This window comes from Loxodonta africana, chromosome 19, assembly GCF_030014295.1.
Source record: "Loxodonta africana isolate mLoxAfr1 chromosome 19, mLoxAfr1.hap2, whole genome shotgun sequence".
Classification (NCBI taxonomy): domain Eukaryota; kingdom Metazoa; phylum Chordata; class Mammalia; order Proboscidea; family Elephantidae; genus Loxodonta; species Loxodonta africana.
This window is the reverse complement of record NC_087360.1, coordinates 31,103,339-31,127,010: the sequence shown is the minus strand read 5'-3', so window position 1 is coordinate 31,127,010 and position 23,672 is coordinate 31,103,339. Positions and strand designations below refer to the sequence as shown.

Sequence of the window (23,672 nt, the reverse complement as noted above, 5' to 3'; positions counted from 1 at the left end):
GCAGATGGCCAGGTCTTTCTCCCACAGACCCACTGGTGGGTTCGAACCACCAACCTTTCAGTTAGCAGCTGGGTGCTTAACTATTTTGCCACAGAGCTCCTTTTCACAAAGACTACAGCCTAGGAAACCCTATGGGACAGTCCAGCTCTGTCACATGGGGTTGCCGTGAGTTGAAACTTGACGGCACTCAACAACAACATATTTTAGTGTTAGAATTTCAGTTGACTTTGACCTGGTGCATAGATAACCTAATAGCCAATTACATGTAAGATTGTTAAACTATATCTCGTAACCCATGAATTTCACAACTCTGATTTTAACTTTTTCTGTAGCACAAATGACATTAAAAATAGAACAAAAAACGATTCCAGGTTGAGATATAAAGACCTCCGAGATCCTTTTCTTGCCTTCAAAGGACAATTTAAGAATTATTTCTTCAGGGTATCTTTTAAAAACAAACACTGATTTGTTTTGCTCATTAAAAAATGAATATGTGGTATTCTTATTTCAAAGGTGAAGGGAATAGTCATTATGAAGTTGATTAAAGTAAGGAGCGTATTAGTGTAATTCAGCATAACATCTACCATCAGGACGTATGGATTAAGTGTAAATAAAAGTTCTGTTAAGTTTCAAAAGCACTTCAGTCAGTATTCATGTTGAGTTAGCACGAAGAGTTATGCTAACCATAAAGTCACTTGAAGCTCTTTGAGCTGAAATTTCTTCTGAAAGAGAAGAAGGTAGTAAAACAAAAATACCCTAAAGATAAGTGCAAAACGTTTTTGTTTTTGTTTTTTAATTTTCTTATTTAAGAGAATTGCAAAATTGACTTTAGAAATAAGTGATTTCATGGGCATATTTGGTGGTGGGGGCTGGGAGGAGCTGGCTCACATTTGGGTGTCTTTTTTAATGTGCCAGGCACTGTACTCGGCTCTGGACATTCTTAATCTTATTAGATTCTCATGACAGCCTTGCAGAGTAGATACAGTTATCCCATTTTACAGATTAAGGGAACTGAGGCTGCAGAAAACCTAAGTAGTGTGCTCATGATCCCCCTACTGAACTATGGCTTTTGCATTGCTTACCCACATATTTTGTGGCTCTGTCTGTCGAAAAGTGGTAATATGGTTGATGTAAATTATGTGCAAGGAGCCCTGGTGGCGCATTGGTTAAAGTGCTCGGCTGCTAACCCAAAGGTCAGCAGTTCAAACCCAGCAGCCACTCCACAGGAGAAAGACGTGGCAGGCTGCTTCCATAAAGATTACAGCCTTGGGGCAGTTCTACTCTATTTTTTAGGGTCGCTATTGACTGGATGGCAATGAGTTGTTTTTTTTTTTAATGTTATGTGTAATCATAAGAATTTCTAGTAACTTTTGATTTTATTAGCAGGATGCATAGGATGTTTGATAAAATAGAAAAAAATTAATTAAAATAATAGTCTTTGTAATTAGAAAATATGTGATATAGAAATGTAGCCTTTTCACATCCTTAAACACTTCTCTTCTGAGGTTTTTTGAACCTCTTGAGACCTGTGGCCCTTGGTCTTCTGCACCTAGAGGGATTGGCTAAGGTAGATATTACATGTAGTTGGAACCTTGTAGCTATGAGATCATAGAATTTCAGAGCTGGAAAGAACTTCAGATAAATTTTTCAGCCTCACATTTTATTGGCGAGGGAATAAAGTCCAGATGGTTCTAGTGACTAGTCCCAGTGCCTTGTCCAGGACAGTGATGCCCTATAAAGCGGCAGAGGGTAGCATAGCCCCAGGTCTCCCGACTACCAGGCCCGTGTCCTTTCTGCTACAGGAAGTGTGTCTCTCCGAAGAGCTGTGGTTGCCTCACAGCGTCTGTTTGGCGACCGTGGCTTTCTGCAAACTTCCTACTCTTGTCACTTGGTTTGAACTGTTCCGTGAGCTGGACTTGTCCTTTTGCAAACTTTCAGGATGATCTGTAAAGATACAGAAAAAGTTAAATTTTCAACATTCAACAAGTTTAGAGTATCAAGATATTTTCCAAAACTATCTAATTGACCTTAGGCTGCACTGTGAAATGTTGGCATTTTATATTTTTTAACATTCTGGATTTAAAACGCATCACATGGAAAAGTAGAGTTTATGCAGCTTATTCAGTAATGAGTAAAAAAAAAAGCGACGTGAAATTTGAGGCGATTGCAGTTGTTCTCCATGAGGCCTGCACGAGTAAACCAGGAGACCTAGCTCTAAGCCTGGCTCAGCCCATACCTTGTCCCAAATCCTTTGGCGGGCACCGCCCACAATGCCCCACCTCCTTATGTGCATGATGAGGAGGTCACATGCATGCTCCCTGTGGTTCCTTTAGCTCTAGGATTCGCAGAAATAAAAAATCAGGAAATGAAATACCTAATTGGGACAGTTCTACTCTATCCTATAGGGTCACTAAGAGTCGGAATTGACTTGACGGCACTGGGGATCTGGGTTGGGTAATTAAAAAAAAATTTACTCCATGGGTCCATTAACTTTTAGGTTTTGAAGCTCAACATTAATGCTGATTATAAGTGCTTTTAGTCATTTACAAGATTGGTCAATATAATTTGCAGGGCCCGGAATTAAATGAAAAAGTGGGGCCCTCATTCAAAAATTATTAAGAATTTCAAACCTGCAACAGCAGAGCATTAAGCCAAGCAGTGGATCTTCTAAGGGTGGGCCCTGTGGGACTTCACAGGTCACACACTCATGTGGTGGGCCTTGGTCATTTATGCCTTGCTAGGAGCTTTGCTACACTGTAGGGATCCAGTGGCAAACAAGGCAGACCCACCCTTGCCTTTATGGAATATATGGTCGAGTGTTAGAAAAACCATTAAACAGATAATTGTGATGATCAATCCATTCATGAAAATTGTGACAAGTGCCAGGAAGGAAAAGCACAAGATGCCCTGGGAGTGTATAATTGGCTACTTCATCTAGGTAGACCCTCTCAGTGGTTTGTTGTTTTCACTTGTGTATGTTCCTGTTTATATGATGTGGAATTTCTCCCCCCTCCCCTTTCTAGCCATATATAGAAGAAATCTGTGAAAGTCTTCGAGGCAACATTTTTCAAAAATTTATGGAAAGGTATGAAACTTTATAAGTCAAGTCTTATACTGTGGAGATGTATGTACCTCATTTTACTTAGTAAGTGTCATTCTTCAGTTGTGTGAATTTGTTTGTCGAGTAAATATTTAATGACCATGTACTGTGTGCCAGGCTTTGTGTTGGACTGTTTCCTCAATACTTTATAACTTTAGGGTTTGCATATCTTAATGTCTCTGTGACCTTTAGTTCTTTAGCTTTAAAATGGTCTAAAATGTAAATAGCCTAGAGAACCTCCATATTAAAATATCTATTGGGAAATCTTTTCTAATGAAAATATGACTCCATAATTTATCTGATCTATTTGTTTGGATTTTGAAATCATATCTCCAAAAGTAGAACAAGCTTGTACTTGATTCTTTATGTAGTGATGGAAATTAAGGGCTTAGGCAAATGTCATTTTATAGTCATAAAAAAAAAAAAAAAGTGCCTTCGAGTCTATTCCAGCTCATAGTGACCGTATAGGACAGGGTAGAACTGTCCCATAGAGTTTCCAAGGAGTGCCTGGCAGATTCAAACTGCTGACCCTTTGGTTAGCAGCCGTAGCACTTAACCACTATGCCACCAGGGTTTCCTTTTTATAGTCATATATATCATTAATACACATAGTAAATATTTCAGAATTTAATATGACAAGCATGCTTTACACTTGGAGTAACCCAAAGGGACATATTTACTAGGTGTATTAATGATATTTATAGCCATATATATCATTAATACACCTAGTAAACGTATGTCCCTTTGGGTTACTCCAAGTGTAGAGCATGCTTGTCGTATTAAATTCTGAAATTTCTTTAACATTTATGTTTAGCTAAGAAGCTTTTCAGGCACCTAACAGTCAATTCATCAGTATTTTGAGAGCTGCCTCTGTGATAATGCATCATTGGAATTGGACTTTCTAAAACAGAATCTGCATTCGCATTGCCTGTCCTTTTCTCCATAAATTCGGGTAACTTCTAGACAAATGGCACAATGATTGTGTCTTCTTGCCGGAGCAGCGTGCAGCTGCTCAGTAATTGCACTTTAAGAACAAATGCCTCTTTACCGCAGTTCTTTCTCCACATCTTCACAGAACCAAAGTAATTAAAAAAAAAAAAAAGGTTGGCTTGTGATTCTACTAGAGTTCAAGAGACAATTTTATCCTAGAGTAGAGTCAGTACTTTGGGAAGCTATTATTCATACAAATGATTACACTTTTCTGAGCAGTAACAGAAACTTTGCCAAAAAGCAGTGGACTCAAAACCGAGGGGCTGGGCAGCCGATCTGGGGCTGAGTTACCGCTGAGTCCTGGTTGGTCACCGTTGCTGTTTTACCTAAAATTTTACCTTTCGCAAATCTTGCCTCAGCCTAGGTGTAATCCTGGGGAGGAGTCCCTGGGTGGTGCAAATGGTTGACACACTTGGCTGCTAACAGAAAGGTTGGAGGTTCAAGTCCACCCAGAGGTGCCTCAGAAGAAAGGCCTGTGATCTGCTTGTGAAAAATCACAGCCTTGAAAACCCTGTGGAGCACAATTCTACTCTGACACATGGGGTCACCATGAGTCGGAATCTACTCGAAAGCAATTAACAACAACAACAACTTGTAGCTATTGAGCACTTGAGATGTCACTAGCCCAAATTGAGATGTTTGCTGTAAGTGCAAAATACATACCAAATTTCAAAGCCTTAATGTAAAAATAAGAATGTAGGCTGTCTCATTAGTAATTTCATATTGATTGTATGTTGACATGATAATTTTTTTATATATTAGGTTAAATAAAATACATTATTGAAATTAAATTACATACGTGGCTCTTGTTATCTTTCTGTGGGACAGTGCTGGCTCAGATAAAATGTGACCATAGCATGTGACACTGAAAGGACTAGCAGGAAATCTTTCATGTAAATCATAAACTAAAGCCACAGATACTCATGAGTGGGTTTTGAAAAACTGTTTAAAGAAGACTTACTGTACTTGAGAATCAAAACAAGTACTGCAGTTCTAGTTTACCTTGCAACATTACTCTGTAAGTCCAGTTCATTGGATGTCTAACTTCACAGTAATTTTTTTGTATTCTTTTTTAGTGACAAGTTCACTAGATTTTGTCAGTGGAAAAACGTGGAACTAAATATCCATGTAAGTATCATCTTTTTTCTTAATAAAAACTTCCTCTGGCTTAACCTCGTGAGAAAATCCTTTATGCTGGCGAGTGGTCCCCGGGGTAGTGCGCCGCTGAAACAGATGTCCTCACAGCCATGTGTATGCATTAGAATTCTGTTCTCCCATACTCCATTATAAACCACTTGACTTTTAATTCTCTTTTGTCATATTCATATAGGAATGTGTTTATTTATTTAAGAAAGAACATTTTAAGCAGTCATTGACCCTTTAACAGAAATAGTAACAATACAAGTCTTCTACTTAATATAACTGTGGTATATTCTTGTCTTTGACCATCCTGGTAAAGTTCTTTTTCTTACTGTTAGATGGAAGACATATAATAAAAATGATGACATCTCTTACCCGACCAAGGTTACATCTTCTTTAATATTATTTTGAGAATGAAAAAAGCAATGCCCAGATACAGGTCACCACCTAACATGTATTTCCTTAGCTTTTCGTCCTCTTCTAGCGTGCGCTGTCAGTCATTCCAGAGCATAACCTTTATTTGTAGACGGCACATTTCTCCGTACAGACTGTATAACCTTCCCTTCCACGTTCTCCCTTCACCCAGGTTGCAACTGGGCAAAAGGAATAATCAACTAGACTTCTTTTTTTTAAACCTTTTACTTGAACACTACTGTTGGAAAAGGAGTCTTCTTACCTCCTTTTCTCATCATATTTCCTGGCGGCATTTAGAAGAAATAAGAGGCAATAGCAGACTTTTAAAAAAGCTCTTCGTATCTGTTTGGGATCTTTCTCCTGCTTCTGTATGAGACCTCATCTCCTGGTAGACTCTGGGCATCAAGAGTGAAGCCTGCTACGTGGCTGTGGACATGACATTTCAAGGGCAGTTCGGGGGTGGGGAAAGAATCCCTAAAAATTCTGGCCCTTAATTCACCAGGGTCCATCAGCTACGTAATAGGCATTTGCTATTGTCCAGTGTCCTCTTAGCACGTAAGTGGGCTTCGCTCTCTGCCTCAGTACCGTTTAATGCTATTAAAATGATTTATAAAATGGGGGCATTACTAAGATATTATTGGCAAAAGGAAAATGCTCAGGAATAAAGCCTCTTTATATACTTCACTCACATTTACTCTTGCTTCATGCTCACATGGCCAGCATGAGCCCTCTCCCTGCACTGATGTTATGGATGAAAAATTCCCATGGCCAGCGTCTGCCCAGGTGCCTGATCATAACAGCCCACATTACGGAAACATAGATGCCCTGGACTTAGACTCATGTTTTCTACCATGACAATTTCTGGGAACTGTTGGCTTGTTCCCAAGCTTTAGGCTTCAGGGTAGCTGAGGCTCCTTTTCATTTTTGATTAGAAATTTCTCACTTGCTTGTCTTCCGGGCCTCCACCTAGTAATCTTAGCCTTTTGAGTCTGGAAAAACAATCTCACTTGGTTCCCTCTCTGTCCTCCTCCAATTTGCCTCCATTTGGTGCCTTATTTACAGAGGTAGATTACCCAGTAAGTAAGGTAAGCGTGGGCTTATTTGTGCTTACTTACTCATCTGTAGTGAACAAGTAAGCACAAGTAAGCCCGTGCTTACCTTGTTTACTGGGTAAGCCTTCCCTGTTAGGGATTATAAATTTGCAAAGAGGCTTTGATTCTGTAGGAAGGTATTGTGGGGTTGGGAGAGAGACAGATCCCAGCCATTCCTAGAAGCAGAATCTTTGATGTGGTGAAAAAGTGTGATATTGTTCACTACAGAAGATCTGGTAAGCGAGGTAAGCACCATGCTTACCTTGCCTATTGGATAATCCACTTCTGCTCATTTACCTTGGAGGTGGAGCAGAAGAAAATAATAGTCTTGCCACCCTTGTGCATCCAGTCTTTCACCTTGAGTGATGAGCAGTGAAGGAGCCCTGGTGGTACAGTGGTTAAAGTGCACAGCTGCCAACCAAAAGATCAGAAGTTTGAACTCACCAGTCCGCAGGAGAAGGATGTATCAGTCTGCTTCCCTAGATCTTCATGGGAAGCGTGGATCATTGCCTCAGAGTTTTTATTTTAATAACTGTATATATTATGCATGAAAAAAACCTCTAAAAATGTAACTTTTCATGCAGTTTTACCTTTTCCTTTTGCATTTTGAATTCACAGTTGACCATGAATGATTTCAGTGTACATAGAATTATTGGACGAGGAGGATTTGGTGAAGTGTATGGATGCAGGAAAGCAGACACTGGAAAAATGTAAGCTTTCTATGCTGATATTTTTTACTGGAAATATGAAGAGAATTTTAGGTTTGCATCAAAAGAAAATTCCTACATAGGTAGAAATATGAAAGCCTGTGATCTTACTCTTGAAGTAATTACCTCAGAAAGAAATTGGAGGGTGAATTTTGTTAAGGGAGTCCCTGGGTGGTGCAAACGGTTAAGCACTGGGCTCCTAACTGAAAGACTGGCAGTTTGAACCCACCCAGAGGCACCTTGGAAGAAGGGCTCAGCGATCTACTTCCAAAATTCACAGCCATTGAAAACCCTGTGGAACACAGTCCTACTCTGACACACATGGGGTCATCGTAAGCTGGAATCAACTCAATAGCAGCTGTTTTTTTTTTTTTTCTTTTTATTAAGCATGGTAAATGAGAACAATAAGCCGGAACCTCTACATTTTTCAACTAAATGGGAAATTAAACAATAAACGTATATTGAGCACCCACCATGTGTCAGGCTGTATGTTAGCCCCCAGGGATCCAGAGATGAACAAGAAGGAATCCCTGACAACCCGGGGAATGTTAAAAATGGGCTCCCAGGCAGTCACACTACAAATGAATCCTTCCCTTTGCAGAAGAGATTCTCTTCTAATGAATGCCCTGCCACTCTCCATTAAGTCCAGCATGACTTAGTGTATGCAGTTCTAGGTGACACAGCATTTCAGTCTCCAGGATGCCAATTATACATGTGCTGGCTCTGTAAGGCCTTTGGAGCCTACTCAAGGAGCTCTTTGCTGCCTTCCAAGCAGCCCGTGATTCTCTTGCTTACCCAGCAGCTCAAGGCCTGTGTATACTATATTCTCTGATCTGCAATTTAAACATTTTATTAAAAACCATCTTGGCAGAGGAGATAAAAGTAGCAGGATGCATTTTGAAAATTCTTTATCATAAAAATGAAGTACTTAAAGAACCCGTCACTGCTTGTGTTCTCAATATTTGATCCCATAGTTAGACAAAGTAGTGTCTTGTCAATTGATTTGTTATACAATCTCCTGGAAGCGTGAGTAAAAAATTCAAATTGGGGAATTTGTATCTGTTTTGATATAACATTTTAAGTTATGATCAGTTAAAAAAAAATGGATTTTCTGTGTCTTACCACAGTAAGACAGCTGTCCATATTGCATGCCCATGCGATATGAAGTAATCTATCAACTTGGAACTTATACTCACACAGAATTTTCAAGCCCCTGAAATGCTTGTAAAAAATTACCTTCTAGCATTCTGTTGTCCTGCTGAAAAAGTGTTCTTTTTTTATTTTTAAATCTGTGATTATTGAGTATGCCATATAACTTGTCTGTATTTTCTTAATATGAATTTGTCCCAAGTTTTCAATAGCCTCAGGTTGTAAGCTAGTTTTTCTCAATAAACTTTAACTAATGGTATAAAAATCTTATGTATTCTTTTTATTATTTGAAATATTATGATACAGTAAATATCAAGATTAAAGTCAAATCAAATACAAAAGCATTTTAGAATGTGCTTTTGAAATCACAGCTCCCCTCCCCATTTTATTGATAATCACTGTTTAGAATCTTACACGCTACACACTCTTATGGAAACACTGCCACTACTGAATCAGTAGCCTTTGGGTGGAGCCAGTAGTTAACATACTCAGCTGGTAACGAAAGGTTAGGGGTTTGAGTCTACCCAGAGATGTCTTGGAAGAAAGGCCTGTTGATCTACTTCCAAAAAATCAGCATCAAAAACCCTATGGAAAGCTGCCCGAATGGACACAAGGAGAGAGAGTGGAAGGAAGGAGTGTGCTGTCTTATTAGGGGGAGAGCAATTAGGAATGTATAGCAAGGTGTGTATAAATTTTTGTATGAGAGACTGACTTGATTTGTAAACTTCCACTTAAAGCACAATAAAAATTAATCAAAAAAAAAAAAAAAAAAACACCCTATGGAGCACAGTTCTACTCTGACTCACATGGGGTCACCATGAGTCAGAATTGACTCAGTGGCAGCTGGGTTTTATTTTATGTATTTGTTTTTAACCTGTTAAATAGTATTCATACTCTCCTCACCCCCACCCCCCATGCACACACACAGACATATACAGTAGTACTAGGCAGGAGCAATGTATAAAAATGTTATTTCACTGAATTTATTATCATCTATCCACATTTGTGAAACCCTAGTGGCGTAGTGGTTAAGTGCTATGGCTGCTAATCAAAAGGCTGGCACTACGAATCCACAAGGCACTCCTTGGAAACTCTATGGGGCAGTTCTACTCTGTCCTATAGGGTCAGAATCGACTCGATGGCGGTGGGGTTTTATGGGTTATCCACATCTGTGCTCTATTTAACTGAGATTTCTGCTTATATAATAATACAAATATCATAGTATTGCTTGTTTTTCTTTTTTTTCCTTAACACATGCAAAATAAGAGCATCTTCTTAAGGCATTTCGCATCTTTTCAACATTGTGTAAATCTTTAGGAACTTTCCCCAGTATGATGTGTGTTGTTTAAATCAGTTTCATTTGTCTTTGCAATGTAGATTTTTTAATATTATTTATGTTTCCAGGTATGCCATGAAATGCTTAGATAAGAAGAGGATCAAGATGAAACAAGGAGAAACATTAGCCTTAAATGAAAGGATCATGTTATCTCTTGTCAGTACAGGAGTAAGTATTCAGTGTTAGCATTGCTGTTTTTTGTTTGTTTGTTTGTTTTATAGCAGGACAGTTTCTTTAAAACATAGGCATTTTTCCCCCAGCCGATTATGGAGCTAGCTAATTCTTGGATGGGTTAGAACCGTAGAAGGGAATAGCAGCGCAGATTTAATATATATAGTGCATATTTCAGGTATTATTTCTGTTTGATTTTGAGAGTTAGAAAAGTGCAGTAAAACCTGGGAAAGCCAGAACCGTAAGGTGGAAGCCAGTCAGAGAAGGAAAACACAAATATTTTCTGCTAAAACAAGTAATAGAAAAGTGCTAAGACCTAACAAAAGTGGAAAACTTGTTAGACCTGGAAAAACAAGGCAGTCCTGTCGTTTTCCAGCCCTCACAGGCGTCACTGTACTGCCAGCCTTTGCCGTAAACCCATAATTCTTCTCCCTTTCCTGCCTGTTTAGTTGTCCTTGATGTCCATCTTTGCCCAGCTTTTGGCAACTTGCAACTCAGTGGAATGTGAGTTGGCAGAGATGGCAGAAAATAATCATAACAGAAAAAAAAAAGTCACTTGAATATAGTTAAGAATTTGACGATATGACTGAGAAGAGGGGCTAACCCAGAGAGGAAAAAGTAAGAGAAAAGCAGCCTCTGCCCTTCAGAAGCAAATGGAGAGGAATCCCTTGGGCTAGTCAGATCTGAACTACCCGTTCGGGGTTGTCCGCAGCCAGCGTTGCATTGGAAGGTGACTTTACCTCCTCTTTACTTGCTGCTTTTTCCTGCCCTGGACTTATGTCGTTTCCATTTCCAGCGCTGTGTTTCCACCTATTAGACATTATACTTGTGTGTCTAGCTATCATTTTTAGGTCAACACACCTGAAAACAAACACTGGCTCTGTGTCACCTTTCTTGCAGAGCAGTTTCCCATTCTGCCTTCTTTTTCTGCTAATGGTATTCACCCAGGATCAAAACCTGGGCCTTCATGTGGTTGTACACATTTCATGTGTATATAAAAACACATCCAGAAAAACCTACCCTCCCAGAAACTTGTGTCCATGTGCGCTGACCTGGCTGTGTCCTACAGCATACCGGAAGTAGGTAGAAGTTAAGACATAAGATGAGCGTGAGTGGCCGGGCCCTCATATTGAGGGTAATACACACCAGAATTTGGTGTTCAACACCCAACCAGAAAGGTTTATAAGCAATGAGATGTTATGAGAGCTTCCAATATCATTGCTGGGTTCCAAGTCAGGTCAAATAATTAAATTTTAATAGCAAATCAAAAAATCCCTGTGACCATAATAAGTGAGGAACCTAAGGCCCAGAGAGGTTAATTTTTTGGTCTAAAGCCTCTGGACTCCCAGCCATTGTTCCCTTCTTATCATCATTTTTCAGGCTCCATGTTTTTAGTTAAGCACCTATATATGTTATATTATGGTTTATATTCTTCTTACATCAGCTTTAAGTAGTTCTAGAAGGGCTATTTGCTATTGAAGAAAAAAAAAAAGAAAAAAAATTTACAATTGGGCTAAACTGCAACAAATAAAAACTCCATAGCTAAAAATAGCTCCTGAGTATGTACCTCTACCTTCTAACATATGGACATTAAGCATTTCAAGTAAGAGTTTTCCTGCGTAGGTGACCAGGCTTTTAACTGATTGCAATGGAAAATGACACGTCTGCACACTGTGTTTAATCAGTGTGAATGACATCAGCTTCTCATATCTATTGGAAATGCCTTTCTCTGAGATTTCATACGTGAATATATGCTTACTGCAAATTTGAAGAGGATTTAAATAAAGTTACCTGGAGTTGTTTTTACTAATCAAAGGCTACTTTTTATATGTTGTTAGTAAACCCTAGTTTAAAATTTAAGCTTTAAATCGGCCTGTATCAACATGGTTTCCTAGGATGTTGGTGTGAAATGGAATCGTGGTTTTCTTTTTAGTGGAAGTTTGTTTTTTTTTTTCCAATCTCAAATTGAGCACTCCCCCATCCACCAATGAGACAGTAAGAAGTACCGTGGCCAGTTTCATTCTGTAATTCTGGGATGGTCACCTAAAGAGAAGCATGCATGTTTGAGAACCAGGATGAGGGTGTCCATGGCTGGGAAGAACAATCAGCAGCGCCATTAAATAAGTAATTTAGTGGTCATTAGAAGTATTACTCACTCATGCCTCGAACTCTGTGTGAGTGCCTAGATTATGCCGACCCCTCTGCTCCCTGCTGGGAATCCCCAGACTTGACTTAGGTTCGTGTTCTTATAAAGCTGCATGGAGTGAGAGAAGGGGGAGTCATGTACATCATCTCAGAAATGTATGGGTAATTGGGACATGTGGCAGCTCAAGGAGAGACAGGTATAAAGTGCTGGGAGCACATTTAAGAGGGTGGAGATGTTGTCAACCAATGCTCCTCTGACCGGGGGAGATGCCAATGCCTGCATCTGGTCCTGAGCATGGAGGGGTTGAGGTGCTGAAAAGAGGGCAGCAGAGCTGGGGTCTGAAGTGATGAGTAGCACAAGATGAAGCTGGAGAGACAGATAGACTGAGGCCAGATCAGACCATAAGGAGCTTTCTAGGCTGTCGTGGATTGAATTATGTACCCCCAAAATGTGTGTATCAATTTGGCTGAGCTGTGATTCAGGTATTGTGTGATTTTCCTCCCTGTTGTAAATCCTGCCTCTATGATGTTAATGAAGGAGGATGGGCAGCAGTTGTGTTAGTGAGGCAGGACTCCATCTACAAGATCTGATTATGTCTTGAGGCAATCTCTTTTGAGATCTAAAAGAGAGAGGCCTGCAGAGAGACTGGGGGACTTCGTACCACCAAGACAGCAGCGCTGGGAGCAGAGCATGTCTTTTGGACACGGGATACCTGCTCAGAGAAGCTCCTATGCCGGGGGAAGATTGATGAGAAGGCTGACAGAGAAAGCCTTCCCCTGGAGCTGATGCCCTGAATTTGTACTTTCAGCCTGCTTTACTGTGAAGAAATAAATTTCTCTTTGTTAAAGCCATCCACTTGTGGTATTTCTGTTATAGCAGCACTAGATGACTAAGACACAGGCCAATATTGAAGATTTAAAAAAAAAATCCTTAAAGCAGTTGGAAATAATAAAGTGTTTTAAGTAGGGAGAAGACATGATAAGCCTTGCAGTTTGAAAATATTGTTTGACTGCAGTGTGGAGAATTCCTTCAGGGAATATTTCGCGGTCCCCTTTTGTCGCACTTTTATAAAGAGTTTCTACAAAATGCAAGCTATTTTGCTCATATTGGTAGGAACTCAGAGGAGATAGTTCCTTGCCCAAGAGCTTCACTTAAGAGTTTGTCTCCAAAATCTACTGGTTCTTATTTACAAGTGATTTGTAATTAAGGCAGGACCTCTTAAACACGTTGGTCTTATTAAGTGTATTGCCTAGTGTGGAGCTCTTTGTGTCCTGGGTGCCACATGAGACTCATGATAATGTCTCTTGTGCTCAGCACCTTGAGCCATGAGGGGTTGTAGCAAATGCGTTCTGCAGAGGTAACCTGATCTTGTCCCTTTAACACACTTTATTTTCTGTCACTACAGAAGCCTCACCTTTATAAGTAGCATAACACAACATGGTAAGAAGAACTCAGGAGGGGTCAGGAGATTGGGGTTTGAGTCTTGGCCAACAACGAAATTTCCTTGTCCCTTCAGACAATTCATTTCCCTTTTCTGAGGCCTCAGTATTCTTTCCTTAAAATGAAGAAGTTGGACTACATGATGTTTCTGCAAGCTCTGCTCCTAGCACCGTCTCAGCAGGACCCTGTTGGTAACTGTTGTTGTTGTTAGTTGCCGTGGAGTTGATCCCGACCCCCAGCAACCCCATATGACAGAGTAGAACTGCCTCATGGGTTTAGTGATAGCAGATAGGATTTTAATTTGCATTTCCCTGGTAACAACCGAGGTTGAGTGTCTGTTTATAGGTTTCTGGGCAATTTGGTTATCCTCTTTGTGAAGTACCTATTTAAGTTTTGTTTGTTTGTTTGTTTTCTTTTTGCCATTTTTTCCGTTGGATTGTTTGCCTTTTTCTTTATTGATTTATAAAAGTTCTTTATATATTGTAGATGCAATTTCTTTTTGTGTTTCTGGATTGTAAATATCCTATTCCATTCCATGGCTTGTCTTTTTATTCTCTTACTGGTGCCTTCTGATGAACAGAAGTTCTTAATTTTCATTTAATCCAATTCACCTATGTTTTTCTTTATCCGTGTTCCCCCTCGCCCTTTGATGGGGGTGGGCTGTTTAAGAAATCTTTACCTATTCTAAGGTCATGAAGATATTGTCTTCTGAAAGCTTTATGGTTTTACCTTTCACATGTAGATCTACATCAACCTTAAATTGACTTTAGTATATAGCCTGGGGTAGGGGTGAAGGCTCATATTTTATTCTACAGATATCCAAGTGCTCCAGCAGCATCGATTGAAAAGACTATCCCTTCCCTCTGCCCCACTGTGTCATATTTACCACAGATCAAATGAACACATATGTGTGGGTCTATTTTAGGATTCTTTGTCTTGTCTCATTGGTCTATTTGCCTGTCCTTGAGCTGGTACCACATTGTCTAAATTGCTGTTATTTATACTAAGTCTTGGTATCTGGTACTATAAAATTTCCAGCTTTGTTTTTCTTCAGGAGTTATCTTAGCTTTTCTTGGCTGTTCACATTTCTATATAAATTTTAGAATCTACTTGTCAATTTTCATTTTAATTAAGATTGTATGGAATTTATAGATTAATTAGGGGAAATTGACATCCTTACAATTAAATTATTCAATTCTTGATCATAGTATATTTTTCCATTTTCAAAAACAAATTTAATTCCATTTTTATTCTCAGTGTTTCAAGAGAATAATACAGGTAACATATTCCCCATGCAGTAAGGTTCTTCCAACTTCAGAATCAGAGATTGAATTGGCTATTTGACTAGCCAGAACCCAAATGTAGACCAATAAAAAGAATAGCAAGGCAGTAATATTCTTTTCCTATAAAAGCTTGAGTCTTTTGAAAAAGATGTAATTAGAGTAGGGTCATGATTGATCTGTGTGGGTGGGAGAGGATCTTAATCTGCTGTAATTGTTACCATTGTGCCTAATAGAATCATAGCATGTAACAAGATCCATTTTCCTGTCATTGTCAAAGTGAATACGTAGGTATCTGTGCCCATCGAACAGGGTGGTGGTTGTGGTGTTAGGTGCGGTCGCATCGGTTCCGACTCACAGTGACCCTGTGCACAACAGAACAAAACAGTGCCCTGTCCTGCACCATCCTCACGATTGTTGCTATGCTCGAGCCCATTGTTGCAGCTGCTGTGTCAGTCCGTCTCGTTGAGGGCCTTCCTCTTTTTCGCTGACCCTCTATTTTACCAAGCATAATGTCCTTCTGCAGGGACTGGTCCCTCCTGATAACATGTCCAAAGTATGTTAGATGTAGTGTCCATCCTTGCTTCTAAGGAGCATTCTGGTTGTACTTCTTCCAAGACAGAACGGGCGGTGGCTGGATAAAAATCCATAGCATGGTGTTCAGAGGTAGATATGCTTTCTAGGATGGCTTTTGCCTTTCATATAAACTTTTGTTTTTTATCTCTAGGATTGCCCTTTCATTGTCTGTATGACCTATGCCTTCCACACCCCAGATAAACTCTGCTTCATCCTGGATCTGATGAATGGTAAGCAAAACTTGGCAAGTCTGAATGCATTGTAAGAGTCCGCCATAATGTTACATCTTAGCATGCATTGACCTAGGCGCACTCGCAGTTTGGGTCTTTCAGATAATTGAGTTCCCCCTGAAATTTGGGGAAACCATTTATTCTCCAATTTTCAGTTAAAATTTATTTTAAAATGTTGAGTATGATTTCCCTCTGGCCCTCCCCCTTCTCCCCCCAGGAAGTTGCATTTTCTATAAAAAAATTTTTATAAAATACTTAGAGTGAAACTTGATTTTCTGGAATGTAGCTGACCTAGATCTTGAATTAGCTTATTTCCTGGCCATCAACATTTAAGAAGAAAATGCCTCTTAAAGAATATAGGCCAAAGATAGAAATGTATTGAAAAGCCAGCTTTGAAAGACTGACTGTGGGTCCATACAGATGTTAGCAAGATCTCTACCTTCTAAACCTGCAATACTAGACATTGGTCTATGAACCATGGCCCTGAGCATGCTGGGAAATTTTCATCTAGAAAAGTCATTTTCTAGTTTTAATACTAGAAAATGGCCTGATATATCTTCAAACTACTTTCATTAACAAGAGCTGAACTAAAAAGGCATACAACTGAACAAATCAGATATTCAGTTCATTTGAAGTTTTGTTAGGCTTCGAGTGTTTAGTTTAAAACCTGATCTATCCTACAATGTGAAGGAATTTCACAGACTTAAAGAATGGTTGAAGTTATTGACTGCTAACCAGAAGGTTGGCAGTTCAAAACCACCAGCAGCTCCACGGGAGAAAGATGTAGCAGTCTGCTTCCCATAGAGATTCACAGCCTTGGAATCCCTATGGGGTCGCTATGAGCCTGAATCAACTTGACGGCAGTGGGAATGATGAGCAAACAGGAATCATAAATACTGTATGATCCTCTTTACATGAATGTTAAAATAGGCAAAACTAATCAGTAGTGAGAGAAGTCAGAATAGTTAACTTTGCCAGGGTGTGAGGGTGGCTGTGGGTGAGGTACTGACTGGGCAGGACATGCAGGAGCCTGCTGGGTTGCTGGAAATCTTTTACATCTTGATCTGGTGGGGATTTTACAGGAATACCTATCTGTACATATGTAAGGAATCTTGTGTGGCACATTGGTTAAGCAATTGACTGCCAACTGAGAGGTCAGCAGTTCAGACCCACCAGCTGTTCAAAGGGAGAAGGATGTGGCAGTCTGCTTCCATAAGGATTACAGCCTCAGAAACTCTGTGGGGCAGTTTTGCTCTGTCCTGCGGGGTTGCCGTGAGTCAGAGTCGACTCAAAGGCAAGGGGTTTTATACATAGATATGTATGTGTGTGTATATATATATTGTATATATATGTAATATACATAACTATATAATGTATATAATTATGTAATTAAAAAAAAACAAAAACTCAAACCCGTTGCCATCAGGTCAATTCCAACTCATAGTGACCCTATAGGACAGAGTAGAACCTGCCCCATACCGTTTTCAAGGAGCACCTGGTGGATTTGAACTGCCGACCTTTTGGTTTCAGCAGCTACAACTCTTAACCACTACGCCACCAGGGTTTCCATTTACATTTTGTATATCTATATATGTATTCCATTATATATTTTATATATATATATATACATGTACACATATATTTTTTATGTATACATATATTTTACATATAGATATATACAGCAAACCAAAACACACACACACACATATATAAATATGTAAAAATTCAGGAGACCCTGAGCGGGTGCAAATGGTTAAGTGCTCAAGAGCTAACCAAAATGTTGGCAGTTTGAGTCTACCCAGAGGCACCTAGGAAAACAGGCCTGGTAATCTGCTTCCAAAAGATCACAGCCTTGAAAACCCTATGAAGCAGTTCTACTTTGTACACACAGAGGGTCGCCATGAGTCAAAATCAAGTCCATGGCAAACAACAACAATGTGTAAAAATGCATATGTGTGTATGTATGTGTAAAATGTATTGAACTGTGTGTTTAAAAATTGTACACTTTATTTTTTGTGAGTTATGCCTCAATAAAAAAAGAGAGGGAAAGCAACTTGCATTATTCCTCTCTTCAGTAATAACTGGAAACTCTGGTGGCTTAGTGGTTAAGTGCTATGGCTGCTACCAAAAGGTCGGCAGTTCAAATCCATCAGGCACTCCTTGGAAACTCTACAGGGCAGTTCTAGTCTGTCCTATAGGGTCACTGTGAGTCGGAATCGACTCGAGGCAGTGGGTTTTCTTTGGTGGTTTCAGTAATAACTGGGAGTTTTTCTTTTTGATGGTCAGGTTAATAGTTTACAATATAAGTATGAATGTGTGTTATTTTTGTGGGTAAGTGTAGGTATGTGTGAAAGGGATGATATTTGTAAAAGCAAGGACAGTCAAGTTGAACATATATTAACTTTGCAGATCAATAGAGGCTTTTCACTTGTAATTTATAAAAACGTTCCCCTGTTTTGGTTGGTGGCATTTACTGTTTCTGTAACTTGAGACAATGTAGTTAGTTTCTTTTTCCTACATTTTATTATGAAAAATTTCAAACACACAGCCAAGTAGAAAGAATTTTATTGGGTATATCCAAATGCCTATCACCTGGACTTTGCCAGTTACATTTTTATTGTATTTGTTTCATCGAATATCTATCCATATGATTGATTTTTGTATTTTGTCTGCCCAGAGAGCTGATTGCTAAGTCATCTATTAGATTGTCACATAGGTTGATTCAGTTATTAGACAAGACCTAAATAATCAAAGCAGATTAACTCCAGCCTGTGATGGTATAACTGGGGCCCGTGTTATCAACCTGAGAACAATGATCTGTTTTGCTGTATTATCTCAGCCAGAGTTACATTTAAGTTTTCTCAATGTCTAAGTTTTCTGTATAATTTTCTACCTTTTTTTTTTTTTTTAACACTATAGAAATCAAAAATGGGCATAGAAACAAAGCAGAAGCCTAGTTTCCCCTTTTCTAGTGTGTCCTACCCACGTGTCTGTCAGTTTGTTGTACTGTGGGGGCTTGTGTGTTGCTGTGATGCTGGAAGCTATGCCACCGGTATTCAGATACCAGCAGGGTCACCCATGGAGGACAGGTTTCAGCTGAGCTTCCAGACTAAGACTACAAAGAAGGACCCGGCAGTCTACTTCTGAAAAGCATTAGCCAGTGAAAACCTTATGAATAGCAGCGGAACATTATCTGATATAGTACTGGAAGATGAGTCCCCCAGGTTGGAAGGCCCTCAGAAGATGACTGGGGAAGAGCTGCCTCCTCAAAGTAGAGTTGACCTTAATGACATGGATGGAGTAAAGCTTTGGGGACCTTCATTTGTTCATGTGGCACAACTCAAAATGAGAAGAAACAGCTGCAAACTTCCATTAATAATCAGAACCTGGAATGTACGAAGTATGAATCTAGGAAAATTGGAAATCATCAAAAATGAAATGAAACGCATAAACATCGATATCCTAGGCATTAGTGAGCTGAAGTGGACTGGTATTGGCCATTTTTAATTGGACAATCCTATAGTTTTTTTTTTATAGTCTACTATGCTGGGAATGACAACTCAAAGAGGAATGGTGTTGCGTTCATCGTCAAAAAGAATGTTTCAAAATCTATCCTGAAGTACAACGCAGTCAATGATAGGATAATATCCATACGCCTACAAGGAAGACCCGTTAATACAATTATTATTCCAATTTACACACCAACCACTAGGGCCAAAGATGAATAAATAGAAGATTTTTATCAGCTGCTGCAGTCTGAAAGTGATCGAACATGCAATCAAGATGCATTGATAATTACTGGTGATTGGAACGCGAAAGTTGGAAACAAAGAAGAAGGATCAGTAGTTGGAAAATATGGCCTTGGTGATAGAAACAAAGCCGGAGATCAAATGATAGAATTTTGCGAGACCAACGACTTCTTCATTGTAAATACCTTCTTTCATCAACATAAACGGCAACTATACACATGGACCTTGCCAGATGGAACACACGGAAATCAAATTGACTGCATCTGTGGAAAGAGATGGTGGAAAAGCTCAATATCATCAGTTAGAACAAGGCCAGGGGCCGACTGTGGAACAGACCGTCAGTTGCTCAAATGCAAGTTCAAGCTGAAACTGAAGAAAATCAGAACAAGCCCACGAGAGACAAAATGTGACCTTGAGTATATCCCACCTGAATTTAGAGACCATCTGAAGAACAGATTTGACGCATTGAACACTAGTGACCGCAGACCAGACGAGTTGTGGAATGACATCAAGGACATCATCCATGAAGAAAGCAAGAGGTCACTGAAAAGACAGGCAAGAAAGAAAAGACCAAGATGGATGTCAGAGGAGACTCTGAAACTTGCTATTGAGTGTCGAGCAACTAAAGCAAAAGGAAGAATTGATGAAGTAAAAGAACTGAACAGAAGATTTCAAAGGGCCTCTCGAGAAGACAAAGTATTGTAATGACATGTGCAAAGAGCTGGAGATGGAAAACCAAAAGGGAAGAAAACGCTCAGCGTTTCTCAAGCTGAAAGAACTGAAGAAAAAAATTCAAGCCTCGAGTTGCAATAGTGAAGAATTCCATGGGGAAAATATTAAACGACACAGGAAGCATCAAAAGAGGATGGAAGGAATACACAGAGTCATTATACCAAAACGAATTAGTCGATATTCAACCATTTCAAGAGGTGGCATATGATCAGGAACCGATGGTACTGAGGGAAGAAGTCCAAGCTGCTCTGAAGCGCTAGAGAAAAACAAGGCTCCAGGAACTGATGGAATATCAATTGAGATGTTTCAACAAACAGATGCAGCGCTGGAGGTGCTCATCGTCTATGCCAAGAAATATGGAAGACAGCTTCCTGGCCAACTGACTGGAAGAGATCCATATTTATGCCTATTTCCAAGAAAGATGATCCAGCTGAATGTGGAAATTATAGAACAATATCGTTAATATCACACGCAAGCAAAATTTTGCTGAAGATCATTCAAAAACGGCTGCAGCAGTATATTGACAGGGAACTGGCAGAAATTCAGGCCGGTTTCAGAAGAGGACATGGAACCAGGGATATCGTTGCTGATGTCAGATGGATCCTGGCTGAAAGCAGAGAATACCAGAAGGATGTTTACCTGTGTTTTATTGACTATGCAAAGGCATTTGACTGTGTGGATCATAACAAACTATGGATAACACTGCGGAGAATGGGAATTCCAGAACACTTAATTGTGTTCATGAGGAACCTTTACATAGATCAAGAGGCAGTTGTTCGGACAGAACAAGGGGATACTGATTGGTTTAAAGTCAGGAAGGGTGTGCGTCAGGGTTGTATTCTTTCACCATACCTATTTAATCTGTATGCTGAGCAAATAATACGAGAACGGGGCATCAGGATTGGAGGAAGACTCATTAACAACCTGCGTTATGCAGATGACACAACCTTGCTTGCTGAAAGTGGAAGAGGACCTGAAGCACTTAACTAATGAAGATCAAAGACCACAGCCTTCAGTATGGATTACACCTCAACATAAAGAAAACAAAAATCCTCACAACTAGACCAATGAGCAATATCATGATAAACAGAGAAAAGATTGAAGTTGTCAAGGATTTCATTTTGCTTGGATCCACAATCAATAGCCATGGAAGCAGCAGTCAAGAAATCAAAAGACGCATTGCATTGGGCAAATCTGCTGCAAAGGACCTCTTCAAAGTGTTGAAGAGCAAAGATGTCACCCTGAAGAGTAAGGTGCACCTGACCCAAGCCATGGTGTTTTCAGTCACATCATATGCATGTGAAAGCTGGACAATGAATAAGGAAGACCGAAGAAGAGTTGACGCTTTTGAATTGTGGCGTTGGCGAAGAATATTGAATATACCATGGACTGCCAAAAGAACGAACAAATCTGTCTTGGAAGAAGTGCGGCCAGAATGCTCCTTAGAGGCAAGGATGGTGAAACTGCGTCTTACATACTTTGGACATATTGTCAGGAGGAATCAGTCCCTGGAGAAGGACATCATGCTTGGCAGAGTACAGGGTCAGCAGAAAAGAGGAAGACCCTCAACAAGCTGGATTGACATAATGGCTGCAAAAATGAGCTCAGGCATAACAATGATTATAAGGATGGCGCAGGACCAGGCAGTGTTTCGTCCTGTTGTGCATAGGGTCGCTATGAGTCGGAACCGACTCGACGGCACCTAACAACAACAACAACAGTGTGTCCTATTTAGGATGACAGTGATCTTTGTTTTCTTTTAAATTAAAACACTTTGGCAGTGGAATGTAGATCTCAAATTCTTGTAAAAAGACCAGACTTAATGGTCTGACTGAGACTAGAGGGACCCTGGAGGTCATGGTCCCCAGACCTCCTGTTATCCCAAGACTGGAACCATTCCCAAAGCCAACTCTTCAGACAGGGATTGAACTGGACTATGGGATAGAAAATGATACTGGTGAGGAGTGAGCTTCTTGGATCAAGTAGACACATGAGACTCTGGGCAGCTCCTGTCTGGAGGGGAGATGAGAAGGCAGAGGGGGACAGAAGCTGGCTGAAAGGACATGGGAATAGAGAGTAGAGGGAAGGAGTGTACTGTCTCATTAGGGGAGAGCAACTAGGAGTACATAGCAAAGTGTGTATAAGTTTTTGTATGAGACACTATCTTGATTTGTAAACTTTCACTTAAAGCACAATAAAATTTAAAAAAACAACACCTCGTTTTGCGTTAACTTCTGAATCTCTGGTTTCAGGAGGTGATCTGCACTATCACCTTTCACAGCACGGGGTGTTTTCTGAGAAGGAGATGCGGTTTTATGCCACTGAAATCATCCTAGGGCTGGAGCACATGCACAATCGGTTCGTTGTTTACAGAGATTTAAAGGTAAGGAGAGTTCACGAACCCATTCTGCTTACTCACCCTGCGCAGTAGGTGTCGTGATAATGACTCTGTTCTTTCATCATGTGCTATCATTTCCTCCTCGCCCTTGTCTCAGCCCTGATGAAGTCATTGTATCTGTATGGTAACTGTCCCTTGTTCTAGACGGTAAAGGTCGCGGGGGCAGAACCACTGTCCATCCTGGTCATCATTATAACCACAGTGACTAAAGATACAGTGCCTGCCACAACACATATACTAAATGCAAGCTTTTCATTGATTCCTTAATGAAAAGTTGGGTAGGCGGTTTTTGGTGCCACATTTTATAATTGTAATTCACTTGATGTCCACTAGGTAACTGATTTGGCCGTGGCTTGGTGGTTTTTTTTTTTTTTTTTTTTTGGTGTTAGAACTGGGAAATGTACAAAAATGAACAGGAGAAGAGCATGTATTTTACCCTGGTGCAGGCAACACTTCCTTCTGTTGCCATGAGTCAGAGCTGACTCCACAGCGCCCAGCAACAGCAATGTAAGCTGGTGATCCAAGACATAGAAGAGCTGAGATGGGACTTATCTGAGGCAAGGCACCTAGGGGATGAGTTGCTGATCAGCCTGCAAAATTTTCTCCAAAAGCCACGCTCAATGTCATTTCCCATTGTTTTGAGATGGCCTTAGAAATCACTAATAGATTTTCAGAACTGCAGACTACATATCCCCCCAACTGCTATGCTTCGGTTTCCATTTCTATTCACTTTAAAAGCTCACTGGAATGGAAAATAATGAAATAGGACTATTCTGAATTTTTCCATTCCAGAACATGGTGCTTGGTCCTGGGTTCTCCGTTAATGAGGGAGGTAGGAGCTGGCTCACTCTGTCTGTGGGCGACACTCAACTAGCTGTATTGCCAACAATCTGAAGATGGGAACAGAGATAAAAGAGAGCATGACAAATTATAGACATGATTACGCAAATACATAATTGTGTAAGTAATAAGAAGAAAAATGGTAGGAGCGACAATTTCCCAATTGGATGAGAAGATTCCAGA

The 23,672-nt window shown here is 40.0% G+C and overlaps 1 protein-coding gene across 3 annotated transcripts in view; it reads left to right on the top strand.

The window, feature by feature from the left end:
• Positions 1-23,672, top strand: part of GRK3 (G protein-coupled receptor kinase 3) — a 155,315-nt gene that overhangs the window by 87,924 nt on the left and 43,719 nt on the right. For all 3 annotated transcript variants that reach the window (XM_003419096.4, XM_010598772.3, XM_064272529.1), the window contains 6 exons: positions 3,024-3,085; positions 5,167-5,218; positions 7,354-7,445; positions 9,996-10,095; positions 15,692-15,770; positions 22,504-22,634. In XM_003419096.4, the coding sequence (XP_003419144.1) occupies positions 3,024-3,085; positions 5,167-5,218; positions 7,354-7,445; positions 9,996-10,095; positions 15,692-15,770; positions 22,504-22,634 (516 nt within the window). The remainder of the gene's footprint in view (positions 1-3,023; positions 3,086-5,166; positions 5,219-7,353; positions 7,446-9,995; positions 10,096-15,691; positions 15,771-22,503; positions 22,635-23,672) is intronic.